A 13,420-nucleotide genomic window follows, 5' to 3' on the forward strand; every position below is an offset into this window, starting at 1 on the left:
AAATTTGCTGTTTCGTATTTTCCCAAATTTGTCCACCAGCCTTTGTAGCTTCTCTTCAGAATCTTCCGAAAGCACAGTGTCATCGACAAAAATGTAACTGTGAGAACTCCTACTTTGTAGTAGATTCCATATATTTTAATCCCACACCTCTCTCCAACACCCTAGCATTCATTTGTTTTACAACCCCATCTATAAATATGTTAAACAACCATGTAGTGTTTATATTAAGTGATACAGCATATTATTTAATTCTAGCTGGCAAATTATACTGAACTGTAATGTCTGTTTCTTCTTTATTTTCCAGATAAAACGACCATACTTCCATGTGAAACCTCTAGATAAGAGACAGATCAAGAATTGGAATGAGTACTTGGATTTTGAGATAGGTGAAGGAGAGCCTTTAAAGATTATACCATTGTTTGAACGAAGTTTAGTTGCATGTGCACTCTATGAAGACTTTTGGTGTCGTTATGCTCTCTACATGGAGAAGCACACACAAAATGTTTTGGACGAAAAAGAGAGAGATTTAGCAAGTGATAAAGATACAGGGAATGATGGATATGAAAAAGAATGTGAAGATAAAAAGAACACAGAAATTACAGTGCCAGAAAGTGTAGAAAATGATGAAGAAAATAATAATGCAGGAAAACATCATGAGGCTAACAAAGAGGAAGATAGTTTAGATGGTGAAAATATTGAAAAACAGGTAAATGATAAAAGTATCGATGTTAAAAATGTTAAAGATGATACAGTGGTGCGGGGCTCTGATGTGAAAGTTGACAAAAACATTGTGAGGGACTTGAGAGTTGAAAGCCATGATAACAATGATTCTACTATTGGTAGTGATTTGGTGAAAATGAACCTAAGAGAGCAGTTACAAACTAGTGAAGTAGGTGATGGACAAAATAAAGTGGCAACAGAAATTATACAAGTTGAAAATGAGAGACAAATTGCAAAAAAGACAGAGCCCCCTACCTTAGAGCAACTGAAGAGTGAACTGTGTTCTGACTTGAACATTAGTGAACGTGTGTTAAAGTGCCCCCCGCTCACCCCTCAGTGGATTAAGAGTGGGGTGAGCTGGGAGGACGTGAGGCGTATATACCGCCGTGGTGCCTGGATTCATTGTCCCAGTAAACCAGGCATCCTCATGCAATGGGCAGAGTTCGAGGAGACACAAGGTAAAGAAGGCAACCCGGGGATTAGTATCCAGACTCGGGGGTCATCTGCAGTAAGCTCTTTTTGTTTAGCGTGTGTGGTTTTTTACTACAAAATATTACAAAAATTACTAGCAGCCTTCTTTAAATCATATCTGCATATATGCTGCACTATTTTGTAAAGTGGTTTGTTAATATAAATATGACGTGATTTCCCATTTAAAGTAATTCTAGTTTGTAAATACGTATATTTTTTATTTTTTTTTAACAAGTCAGCCGTCTCCCACCGAGGCAGGGTGACCCAAAAAGAAAGAAAATCCCCAAAAAGAAAATGCTTTCATCATCATTCAACACTTTCACCTCATTCACACATAATCACTGTTTTTGCAGAGGTGCTCAGAACATAACAGTTTAGAAGCATATACGTATAAAGATACACAACATATCCCTCCAAACTGCTAATATCCCGAACCCCTCTTTTAGAGTGCAGGCATTGTACTTCCCATTTCCAGGACTCAAGTCCGGCTATACAAAAATAACTGGTTTCCCTGAATCCCTTCACTAAATATTACCCTGCTCACACTCCAACAGATCGTCAGGTCCCAAATACCATTCGTCTCCATTCACTCCTATCAAACACACTCATACATGCCTGCTGCCTGCTGGTACATAATTTAGCAAAACTGAATTCATGTTACAGTACAATATTGGTTTTGCAATGCCACATAAATTTTCAAGAAATTGATCAGTTTAATTGGTTCTTAACATTTGATATGCCAGAAGATTTTAGGCAAATTTGATCCTAACGTGATTTTTATTAAGATTCTTTTTTTCGTGAACATAAATCCCGTGTCGAATACTGTGACTGGTGTATATCTATGATGCTGCCAAATAGTCAAAGATAGGCCACTTGTAAATGATATCTAACTTTATATTCAAGAAGATGGGTGGTTGAATGCAATATATATGAAACAGAGTTACTGGAAATTTGTTGATAAACTATTGATGTCAGTTTATTACTGACAGCCAAATAATTTAGGGAAAACATTGCACGTTTTATCTGTCTGTGAATAAAGTACATTTGCTTTATATGATAAAGAAGCTATTATATGATGCATCTGGATACTAGTTATTATATAAGACTTTGGTGTTACTGAACATCAAAAAAAATAGAATAAATATAATATGCTTGACTGATTCTTAAAAGGTGAAACTAAAAAATTATTAATAAAAGGAGCCAGTTGCATTTTGTCTTTGGATTTTGTTTAAAAACAAAAACCTAGGAAGAGTATGTTGTACAGTACTTAAAAAATTTCTTTTTGTCTTATGAGACAGAAAAGCTGGGCATCATGAGGTTTTGCCCAGTAATTTTTAAATTAGATATTAGATAAAGATATTGAAGAATAATTGTTTTCTTGTAGATAGAGGGCTGTTGATAAAGTTAATACAATTGACTATCGGATAATGTGGTGTGGCCAAGGTATGATGGTACTGGATGCATATGAATGGAGACCTGAGTTTCACTGCATAGCCTCACTACCAGGCACTCTAGCCTTCACCCACCATGCCCACTGCCATCACCCATTTTTCACACCCTTCTGCTATTTTTTTTTACACCCCTCTTCCTATTTTTTTACACCCCTCTGCCTTTATGCTCTAGCTCTCCCCCACCTTGCATCCCCTTACCCACCTTCACCGATCCATTCACCCACATGCCCTCAGCCTCCTGTCCATATGTTGGAGGGCAGGACAGTTGTGTACTGACATGTACACCCAACATCAGGAGTCCACCTTCATTCATCTCCCACAGTTGCCCTTTACCCATACTCCCCCTTCCATGCTTTCCCCCCACCCACCATCCTTCCAAGGACCTACTCCCACAAGCCTACCTCTCTTTGAACACTCGCTGTCACCTGCATATGCTCACCCACCTGCCTCTACCCTTTCCCCACACCAGTTCCCATCTGACCATGCACTCTAGTGTCATGTGGGATGTACAGCGTGTGAAGGGAACATGGGATGGCAGTGACAGCATGCACCCGCTGGCCACTCTCACTGCTTCACTAAGAGCTTCACTCGCCCTTCTTTACCCTGTGCCTTGTTCTCACCCACTAGCTCGCATGCTTCCTCTCACCACCTCATACAGTCCCACCCACTAGCTCACTTGAACGCTCCCACTCACTAACTCGCACGCTCCTGCTCATTAGCTTGCACACTCCCACCCACTAGCTCACTCGCATGCCCCCACCCACTAGCTCACTCGCACGCTTCCACCCACTAGCTCCCATGCTCCCACCCACTAGCTCGCACGATCCCGCCCACTAGCCCACAGGACACTGGACTTAACCCTGAAGCTCAATGTGAGACAGAAGGGAAAGAATGTGGCACATGCCACATTTCCCCTACATGTACTCTGTGTAAACCAATTTTTTATGGCTTGTTCACTAAAAATATGCCGCAATTTTGCAACCGTGTTATAGCGAAAGACGTGATTATAGATCGTGTGTTATCTGAGTCTACTGTAGTATATTACATTGTCACTTATTGTTAAATTTTTAAAAAATTGTACCACTGAAATATTTATTATCTTTACAGAGGAAATAATGGACATTTAAATAAATTTTAATTATGTTGTGAAAGTAGTATGATAGCTTAAATACTGTTGGCTTAGATCACAGATTGTTTACACATGAGATATTTTAATTTTTCTTTAATTATCTAAATAAGTTTTGATTTTGAAGCAAGGTTTTCTAACTTCAAATAGCACAGATAGCAGTAGTGTTCAATAGCACAATTGTTTGCCATTATTCTTTGTATTTAAACCAAGCATTGCTAGAATAGCAATACAGGTATGTAAAATGCCTTCTCATTATTTTAAATTTTATTACTGACAAATAGGAAAAGATACTGATAATTCATTTGGATAATTTTTTTTTTGTTTCTCCATACTTTATTCTTATAATGTTTTCATTATCCTTCTCTCTTCATGTTTATACCATTTTGACTAATTTTGTTGACAATCATTCTCCATCATTGTACTTCCTGTTTTAATTAAGTTTTCACTCACAGACTGCCAGTTGCCATTTGAAATTACATAGCAGTTGATTTCATTTTGAGTATAATGTGGATTTTAATAATATATAATGCAAATAAGAACTGTTTTCAGGAAACTTGGACACATCTAGAGAACTTCTCAATACTGTCATTACTAAGTACCCAACGCTGCTTAAGGCCAGGTAAGCATACAGCTTAAATGTCGCTGTTAATCTGCCCACAGTATTTGAGTTCATTGATTTCTAGTTTGGCATAGCGTGACTTTTTGTTTGCTAGGATTGCAGTATTGTGTATATACAATGTCGATATTGGTATTTTGCAGTCGATTTCCTTAAAATATGTTTATTATACGTATTATATGGCGAGAATTATAGGGGTCATTCTTAGAAAGATTGGTGGGAGGGGGATGTTAAGGAGGTTTGGTATGTGAGGGGTTTGGACATCCAGCAAGTGTGTGCGAGTATGTTAGGTAGGAGTGGTTTTTATGACTACATGCTGTTGCAGTGTGAACACCATACATTTATGAAGGGATTCAGGAGAAATTGGTTAGCAGGACTTGAGTCCTGGAGGTGGGAAGTACAGTGCATGCACTCTGAAGGAGGGGTGGCAACACTGGTTTGGAGGGATATCTGAGCTGTAATGTCGGCACACTTCTGGCAAGATAGTGATAGAGTGATTGATAATGAAAGTGTTTCTTCTTTTTTGGGTCACCCTTCCTTGGTGAACGATAGACTGTGTGTTAAAGAAAAAAATCATAAAAACTTGTAAAGTTTCGATCACCCAAAAAATGCTATGATCTCTTATTTAAAGGCTTGTGTTGCTGTACTTCATGCAGGTATTTTCACCCTAATGCAAGTAAATAAGAAAATTTGCTCTAACACAAACTACCCCACATGCTGCTTGAAAAGATCCAAGAGGCTCAATCCATATAAGCATCAAACTAACTATGGTATTTGCAACCATACACATACCATGAGACTTTTGAGTGCCAGGAAGCAAAAAGAAAAGAACGGCAAGAATACAAAATATTACCAAAATGTTCACAGACTGCTGTGAGAAAAACTAGTTGAGGTTGTCTTCCTCAAAATACTCTCCTTGGGGTCTATACACTGATCCCAATGCCTCTGCCACTTCTTGTAACATTTCTGGAACTCTTTTTTTCCTAACTGTGTTTAGCACGGCCTGCGATTCTACTTGAATCACCTCCACATCATTAAAATGCCATTTTTATTTTTAGGAAGAGAAAGAAGTCATGGGGGGTGGCTAGGTCTAGGGAGTAGGAAGGGTTGGGGGATGACTGCCATGTTATTTTTGGCCAAAAAACACTCAATATATAGTGCTGCGGAAGCAGGGGCATTGTCTTGGTGAATGAAACAGTTGTTGGACACCCATGATGCCGTACGTTTCCTTGAAACATCTCAGAACTTCGACATAAAAATTTTGGTTAACTGTCTGCCTTGATGGAACAAATTCCCAATGCAACCTTTTGGTATAAACTCTATAACAACAGTAATAAAGTGCTAGATCACTTTTCACCCAATAAGCTGAATTTTTACATTATCCCTTGCACCTACTCTCTCTTTGCTGATTCACACAGCAAGCCTCCATCATCTTTTAAAATATTTGGTGAGGAGTGTTTGATGATGGATGATGGTAGACATCTTAGTTCATGGAACCCTTCACAGAAAGTAGTTTTTCATACTTGAAAAATTGTGTCATTTACCTTTATACCTATATGTTTTTCTTCCTTTTTTCATCCTTTTTTTTAATCTATTCTTGGACCATATTTTTTAGGCATATGAAGTGCACTTTTTTTCCTCAAAAAAGTCTTAGAAAACCACCCTGCACCTTATATGTTCAAGGTCAGGGTGAAAGGTAGGCTTTGGGTTATGCTTTAGGGTAAAGTAAGAGGGTAATTTGCCCTTGAATGTAATTACTGATTTACCATTATAATGCTTCTGTCATGTGCCTTATATACTGGACAATACAGTATGTCTTTTCTTCACTTATATTTTATGGTTTTATGTGTTGCATTTTTTCTGCCCTTTTATTTCTAATTTGCATCTACATCTTTTCTTCTTTCACTCATAATTTATTCTTGCACTTATGGCCTAGTACATTCAGTTTCATCTCACATGTCAGAGTTTGTTGGTGCGAACCTACAGTGTTGAGTTGTAATAAATATTCTTGAGAGTATAGTGGTACCAACACTTATATTGGGTGTGAAGCATGGGTTATGGATGTTGCATCAAGAAGGAGGCTGGAGGCAGTGGAGATGTTGTGTCTCAGGGCAATGTGTGGAGAAAATGTTATGCAGAGAATTCATAGTTTGGATATTAGGAGGAGGTGTGTGAAGTTACTAAAAGTATTGTCTTGAGGGCTGAGGAGGGATTGTTGATGTGGTTTGGTCATTTAGAGAGAATGGAGCAAAATAGGATTACAGTACTTGGAGGGCATATAAATCTGTGGAGGAAGGAAGGTGGGATAGGGGTTGTCTTAGGAAAGGTTGGAGGGAGTAGGTACAGGAAGTTTTGTATGCAGTGGACTCAAACGTATACCAGGCATGTGATAGGAGTGAGTGGAGACAAATGGTTTTTGGGACATGATGAGCTGTAATATTTTGGGTAATATTTTGTGAAGGGATTCAGGGAAACCAGTTAGTGGGACTTGCGTCCTGGACGTGGAAAGTACAGCATCTACAGCATAAAGGAGGGGTTTGGGATATTTGCTGTTTAGAGGGACATCTAAACTATCGTATCTGCGAGCCTCTGGCAAAACAGTGATAGTGTGAATAATGGTGAAAGTGTTTCTTTTTCGGATCACCCTGTCTTGGTGGGAGATGGCAAGCATGTTAAAAAGAAAAAACTTGTATCTTTTTCTCATTTTGTCTTCTATTCATTCATGTTTAACCCTTAAACTATCCAAATGTAGCTCTACGTTCACTTGCATAGCGCTCTGAATATTTTTTGAAAAAAAAAAAAAAAAAAAAAAAAGCTTTTTGCTTATAATGATGAATGTATTTTTCCCAGCATCCCCAAATTTTGTTATACTGCACACACTTGAGTGCACAGACCCATTCTCTTATGTCTAGGCAACTCAGGCCTATTGTGCCAAGGTTGAAAGCATGTAAAATAAAATGTAGATCTACATTCAGAGTGCTGCACACGTGAATGTCGATCTACGTTTGGACAGTTTAAGGATTAATTCCTTAGACAGTTCTTTGTTTTTCTCACATTCTTATTTCTCCGTGCAAGTAGTTTAAGACTACTTCACCTACATCTAATCACCATAAGTTCTTCAGTAAGGCTTTCGATAGAGTTCCACATCAGGGGCTATCGAGGAAACTTAAGGCACACGGAATAGGAGGAGAAATTTTTTCCTGGGTTGAGGCATGGTTGACGAATGGGCAGCAGAGAGTTTGCATAAATGGTGAGAAATCAGAATGGGGGCATGTCACAAGTAGTGTTCCACAGGGGTCAGTGTTAGGCCCCTTGTTGTTCACAATCTACATAAACGACATAGATGAGGGAATAAATAGCGACATAAGCAAATTTGCTGATGACACCAAAATAGGCCATCCAATTCATTCTAATGAGGACATTAGAGCAGTCCAGGATGATTTGAATAGACTGATGCAGTGGTCGGAGAAGTGGCAGATGCAGTTTAATATAGACAAATGTAAAGTGGTAAATGTTGGACACGAAAATAATCATGCCACATATAAACTAAATAATGTAGATCTTAATGTTACAGATTGCAAAAAGGATTTAGGAGTTTTGGTTAGTAGTAATCTAAAACCAAGACAACAGTGCATTAGTGTTCGCAATAAAGCTAACAGAATCCTTGGCTTCATAGCAAGAAGTATAAATAATAGAAGTCCTCAGGTTGTTCTTCAACTCTATATATCTTTGGTTAGGCCTCACTTAGATTATGCTGCACAGTTTTGGTCACTGTGGGAGACGACCAACTTGTTGAAAAAAAAAAAAAAAAAAAAATTACAGAATGGATATAAATGCACTGGAAAATGTACAGAGGAGGATGACAAAGTTGATCCCATGTATCAGAAATCTTCCCTATGAGAATAGACTGAAGGTCCTGAATCTGCACACTGTAGAAAGGCATGGAATTAGAGGGGATATGATTGAGGTGTATAAATGGAAATCAGGAATTAATAAAGGGGATATAAACAGCGTGCTAAAAATATCTAACATAGACAGGACTCGCAGCAATGGTTTTAAATTGGAGAAATTCAGATTCAGGAAGGATATAGGAAAGCACTGGTTTGGTAATAGAGTACCGTCATAGACGCTAAGACATTGTGTAGTTTTAAAAATAGGTTGGATAAATACATGAGTGGATGTGGGTGGGTGTGAATTGGACCTGACTAGCTTGTGCTACTAGGTCGGATGCACTGCTCCTCCCTTAAGTGACGTGTCTGACCTCACTAGGTCAAGGCATTGGCTTAAGCCGATGGGAGAAATGGAGCTGCCTTGCATAGGGCAGTAGGCCTGTTGTAGTGTTCCTCCTTTCTTATGTTCTTAAGTATTTGAAAATGACTAAAATGAATGAGTTTGTAGAGGGAATAAGACTGTATGTAGACAGAATATACAGTGAATATTTTCTTTATTGATAAATTACTTATAATTAATAAAGAGTCAAAAATTTTGCAGTGAACTCTCAGTATTTATCTTTAGAATGTGTATTAAAAACTAATGCAGTTACAATATGTGTACTTACATCTTGTTACAACCAGGATGTACCTGATAGAGCTGGAGCGTCGGGCAGGTTGTTATCAACGAGTGGAAGAACTGTATGCAGAGGCATCTCGCACATTTACCCAACCACGCCAGCGCTCATGGTTGGCCATCAAATACGCTCGCTTTCTCTTTAAGGTAAGAGGACTAAATACAATTTTTTATGTGCACTATGTGGAATATAAAATCTCATTTTATTTTATTTTATTTGGAATGATGAAATCAGAATGGAAACTCTGGGATTAAAATTTTTTTTTTTTTTTTTTTTTTTTTTTTTTTTTTTTTCAACAAGTCGGCCGTCTCCCACCGAGGCAGGGTGACCCAAAAAAGAAAGAAAATCCCCAAAAAGAAAATACTTTCATCATCATTCAACACTTTCACCACACTCGCACATTATCACTGTTTTTGCAGAGGTGCTCAGAATACAACAGTCTAGAAGCATAAACATATAAAGATACACAACATATCCCTCCAAACTGCCAATATCCCAAACCCCTCCTTTAAAGTGCAGGCATTGTACTTCCCATTTCCAGGACTCAAGTCCGACTATATGAAAATAACCGGTTTCCCTGAATCCCTTCACTAAATATTACCCTGCTCACACTCCAACAGATCGTCAGGTCCCAAGTACCATTCGTCTCCATTCACTCCTATCTAACACGCTCACGCACGCTTGCTGGAAGTCCAAGCCCCTTACCCACAAAACCTCCTTTACCCCCTCTCTCCAACCCTTTCGAGGACGACCCCTACCCCGCCTGCCTTCCCCTATAGATTTATATGCTTTCCATGTCATTCTACTGTGATCCATTCTCTCTAAATGACCAAACCACCTCAACAACCCCTCTTCTGCCCTCTGACTAATACTTTTATTAACTCCACACCTTCTCCTAATTTCCACACTCCGAATTTTCTGCATAATATTTACACCACACATTGCCCTTAAACAGGACATCTCCGCTGCCTCCAACCGTCTCCTCGCTGCTGCATTTACCACCCAAGCTTCACACCCATATAAGAGTGTTGGTACTACTATACTTTCATACATTCCCTTCTTTGCCTCCATAGATAACGTTTTTTGACTCCACATATACCTCAACGCACCACTCACCTTTTTTCCCTCATCAATTCTATGATTAACCTCATCCTTCATAAATCCATCCGCCGACACGTCAACTCCCAAGTATCTGAAAACATTCACTTCTTCCATACTCCTCCTCCCCAATTTGATATCCAATTTTTCTTTATCTAAATCATTTGACACCCTCATCACCTTACTCTTTTCTATGTTCACTTTCAACTTTCTACCTTTACACACATTCCCAAACTCATCCACTAACCTTTGCAATTTTTCTTTAGAATCTCCCATAAGCACAGTATCATCAGCAAAAAGTAACTGTGTCAATTCCCATTTTGAATTTGATTCCCCATAATTTAATCCCACCCCTCTCCCAAACACCCTAGCATTTACTTCCTTTACAACCCCATCTATAAATATATTAAACAACCATGGTGACATTACACATCCCTGTCTAAGACCTACTTTTACCGGGAAGTAGTCTCCCTCTCTTCTACACACCCTAACCTGAGCCTCACTATCCTCATAAAAACTCTTTACAGCATTTAATAACTTACCACCTATTCCATATACTTGCAACATCTGCCACATTGCTCCTCTATCCACTCTATCATATGCCTTTTCTAAATCCATAAATGCAATAAAAACTTCCCTATCTTTATCTAAATACTGTTCACATATATGCTTCAATGTAAACACCTGATCTACACATCCCCTACCCACTCTAAAACCTCCTTGCTCATCCGCAATCCTACATTCTGTCTTACCTCTAATTCTTTCAATTATAACCCTACCGTACACTTTTCCTGGTATACTCAGTAAGCTTATTCCTCTATAATTTTTACAGTCTCTTTTGTCCCCTTTCCCTTTATATAAAGGGACTATACATGCTCTCTGCCAATCCCTAGGTACCTTCCCCTCTTTCATACATTTATTAAACAAAAGTACCAACCACTCCAACACTATATCCCCCCCTGCTTTTAACATTTCTGTCATGATCCCATCAGTTCCAGCTGCTTTACCCCCTTTCATTTTACGTAATGCCTCACGTACCTCCCCCACACTTACATTCTGCTCTTCTTCACTCCTAAAAGATGGTATACCTCCCTGACCAGTGCATGAAATTACTGCCTCTGTTTCTTCCTTAACATTTAAAAGTTCCTCAAAATATTCTCGCCATCTACCCAATACCTCCATCTCCCCATCTACTAACTCCCCTACTCTGTTTTTAACTGACAAATCCATATTTTCCCTAGGCTTTCTTAACTTGTTTAACTCACTCCAAAATTTTTTCTTATTTTCATTAAAATTTCTTGACAGTGCCTCTCCCACTCTATCATCTGCTCTCCTTTTGCACTCTCTCACCACTCTCTTTACCTTTCTTTTACTCTCCATATACTCTGCTCTTCTTATAACACTTCTGCTTTGTAAAAACCTCTCATAAGCTACCTTTTTCTCTTTTATCACACCCTTTACTTCATCATTCCACCAATCACTCCTCTTTCCTCCTGCCCCCACCCTCCTATAACCACAAACTTCTGCCCCACATTCTAATACTGCATTTTTAAAACTATTCCAACCCTCTTCAACCCCCCCACTACTCATCTTTGCACTAGCCCACCTTTCTGCCAATAGTCGCTTATATCTCACCCGAACTTCCTCCTCCCTTAGTTTATACACTTTCACCTCCCTCTTACTTGTTGTTGCCACCTTCCTGTTTTCCCATCTACCTCTTACTCTAACTGTAGCTACAACTAAATAATGATCCGATATATCAGTTGCCCCTCTATAAACATGTACATCCTGGAGCCTACCCATCAACCTTTTATCCACCAATACATAATCTAATAAACTACTTTCATTACGTGCTACATCATACCTTGTATATTTATTTATCCTCTTTTTCATAAAATATGTATTACTTATTACCAAATTTCTTTCTACACATAGCTCAATTAAAGGCTCCCCATTTACATTTACCCCTGGCACCCCAAATTTACCTACTACTCCCTCCATAACATTTTTACCCACTTTAGCATTAAAATCCCCAACCACCATTACTCTCACACTTGATTCAAAACTCCCCACGCATTCACTCAACATTTCCCAAAATCTCTCTCTCCTCTACACTTCTCTCTTCTCCAGGTGCATATATATACAGTAAAACTTCATTAATAGGCTAATAGGGGGGAGGGGGTGTATAATATTGCCGATAGTATGTATCCCTCGAATTATGAAATTAATTTTTTTATGATTGTTTAGCTGTTTTCAGAATTAGTGGACTTATTCCACTAATTCTTTTTCCACTCAAATCCGACTACACTCAGTTACGCTGTTAATGACGAGCTACTAAAAATATCTACATGGATGATGACCAACACACTCACCCTCAATATAGATAAAACCTACTATATGCTGTTTGGAAATAAAGCTTTAAATATCCAACTTAACAAATTGATCAATAGTTCTCCATTACAAGACACACTGAGGGCAAATTTTTAGGTCTTCATCTTGACTGCAACCTGAAATATCATACCTACTTCCAGCATTTCCTCTGTTCATTAGTTATCTTCCCAGACTTTACACATGAATCTCATTTTGATTTTTTTATTCACAAAGAATTTTTATTCACACCAAAAGACAGAAGATTTACTGTTATGCAATATTGTAAAAATTGTGTAAATAACACAGAGAATTCGTCAACTCATATTAGACCACCAGTTGACCTGTATTAGACATGTGATGTGATCTGTTTACTCTAGAACATCTGCAAAAATCAAACATTTCCGCTAATATGAGCTCAATTTTACGATATTTTGTGTCCTAAAACCAGACCAGTCCTAAAACAAGACCAAAAAACTGAGAATACAACTATGAAAACCATACAAAAATACATTGCAAAGTCGCTGTTTTAAGCAAAAATTTGGTTGCAGTTTTTTTTCTCATGCACTGTGTGCTGCAGGATTTTTTTATATGGTGCACACTTACCACATAGACCTATCCTCTCTTATCTAGGTCCAGATTTACCGTTCACTGGTTATCTAAGTGAATCGAGCTCATGGCGTAGTACTACGGCACTGACTCTGGGTTCACAGCCATAGCACTACGGCACGGACCCTCAAGCGGTTAATTAAGTAGGGCTGACCGTAGTTTTCAACCTGATTGGTAAAAACCTGTGAAAATATGCATATGCACTAATAACTCACACATAGGAGACTGAAACTTATGACGACATTTTGGTCTGACTTGGACCATTATATTTATACTTTACTAACTCCACACTTGTTCTTTCTTTCTTTCAACACACCGGCCGTATCCCACCGAGGCGGGGTGGCCCAAAAGGAAAAACGAAAGTTTCTCCTTTTACATTTAGTAATATATAC

At 38.5% G+C, this 13,420-nt stretch overlaps 1 protein-coding gene across 1 annotated transcript in view; it reads left to right on the forward strand.

Annotated features, from left to right (window-relative positions):
- Nucleotides 1-13,420, forward strand: part of LOC128688632 (uncharacterized) — an 88,853-nt gene that overhangs the window by 40,985 nt on the left and 34,448 nt on the right. The window contains exons 9-11 of the mRNA XM_070084520.1: nucleotides 305-1,178; nucleotides 4,321-4,390; nucleotides 8,962-9,100. Coding sequence (XP_069940621.1) covers nucleotides 305-1,178; nucleotides 4,321-4,390; nucleotides 8,962-9,100 — 1,083 coding nt within the window. The remainder of the gene's footprint in view (nucleotides 1-304; nucleotides 1,179-4,320; nucleotides 4,391-8,961; nucleotides 9,101-13,420) is intronic.

Source organism: Cherax quadricarinatus, chromosome 13, assembly GCF_038502225.1.
Source record: "Cherax quadricarinatus isolate ZL_2023a chromosome 13, ASM3850222v1, whole genome shotgun sequence".
NCBI classification, from domain to species: domain Eukaryota; kingdom Metazoa; phylum Arthropoda; class Malacostraca; order Decapoda; family Parastacidae; genus Cherax; species Cherax quadricarinatus.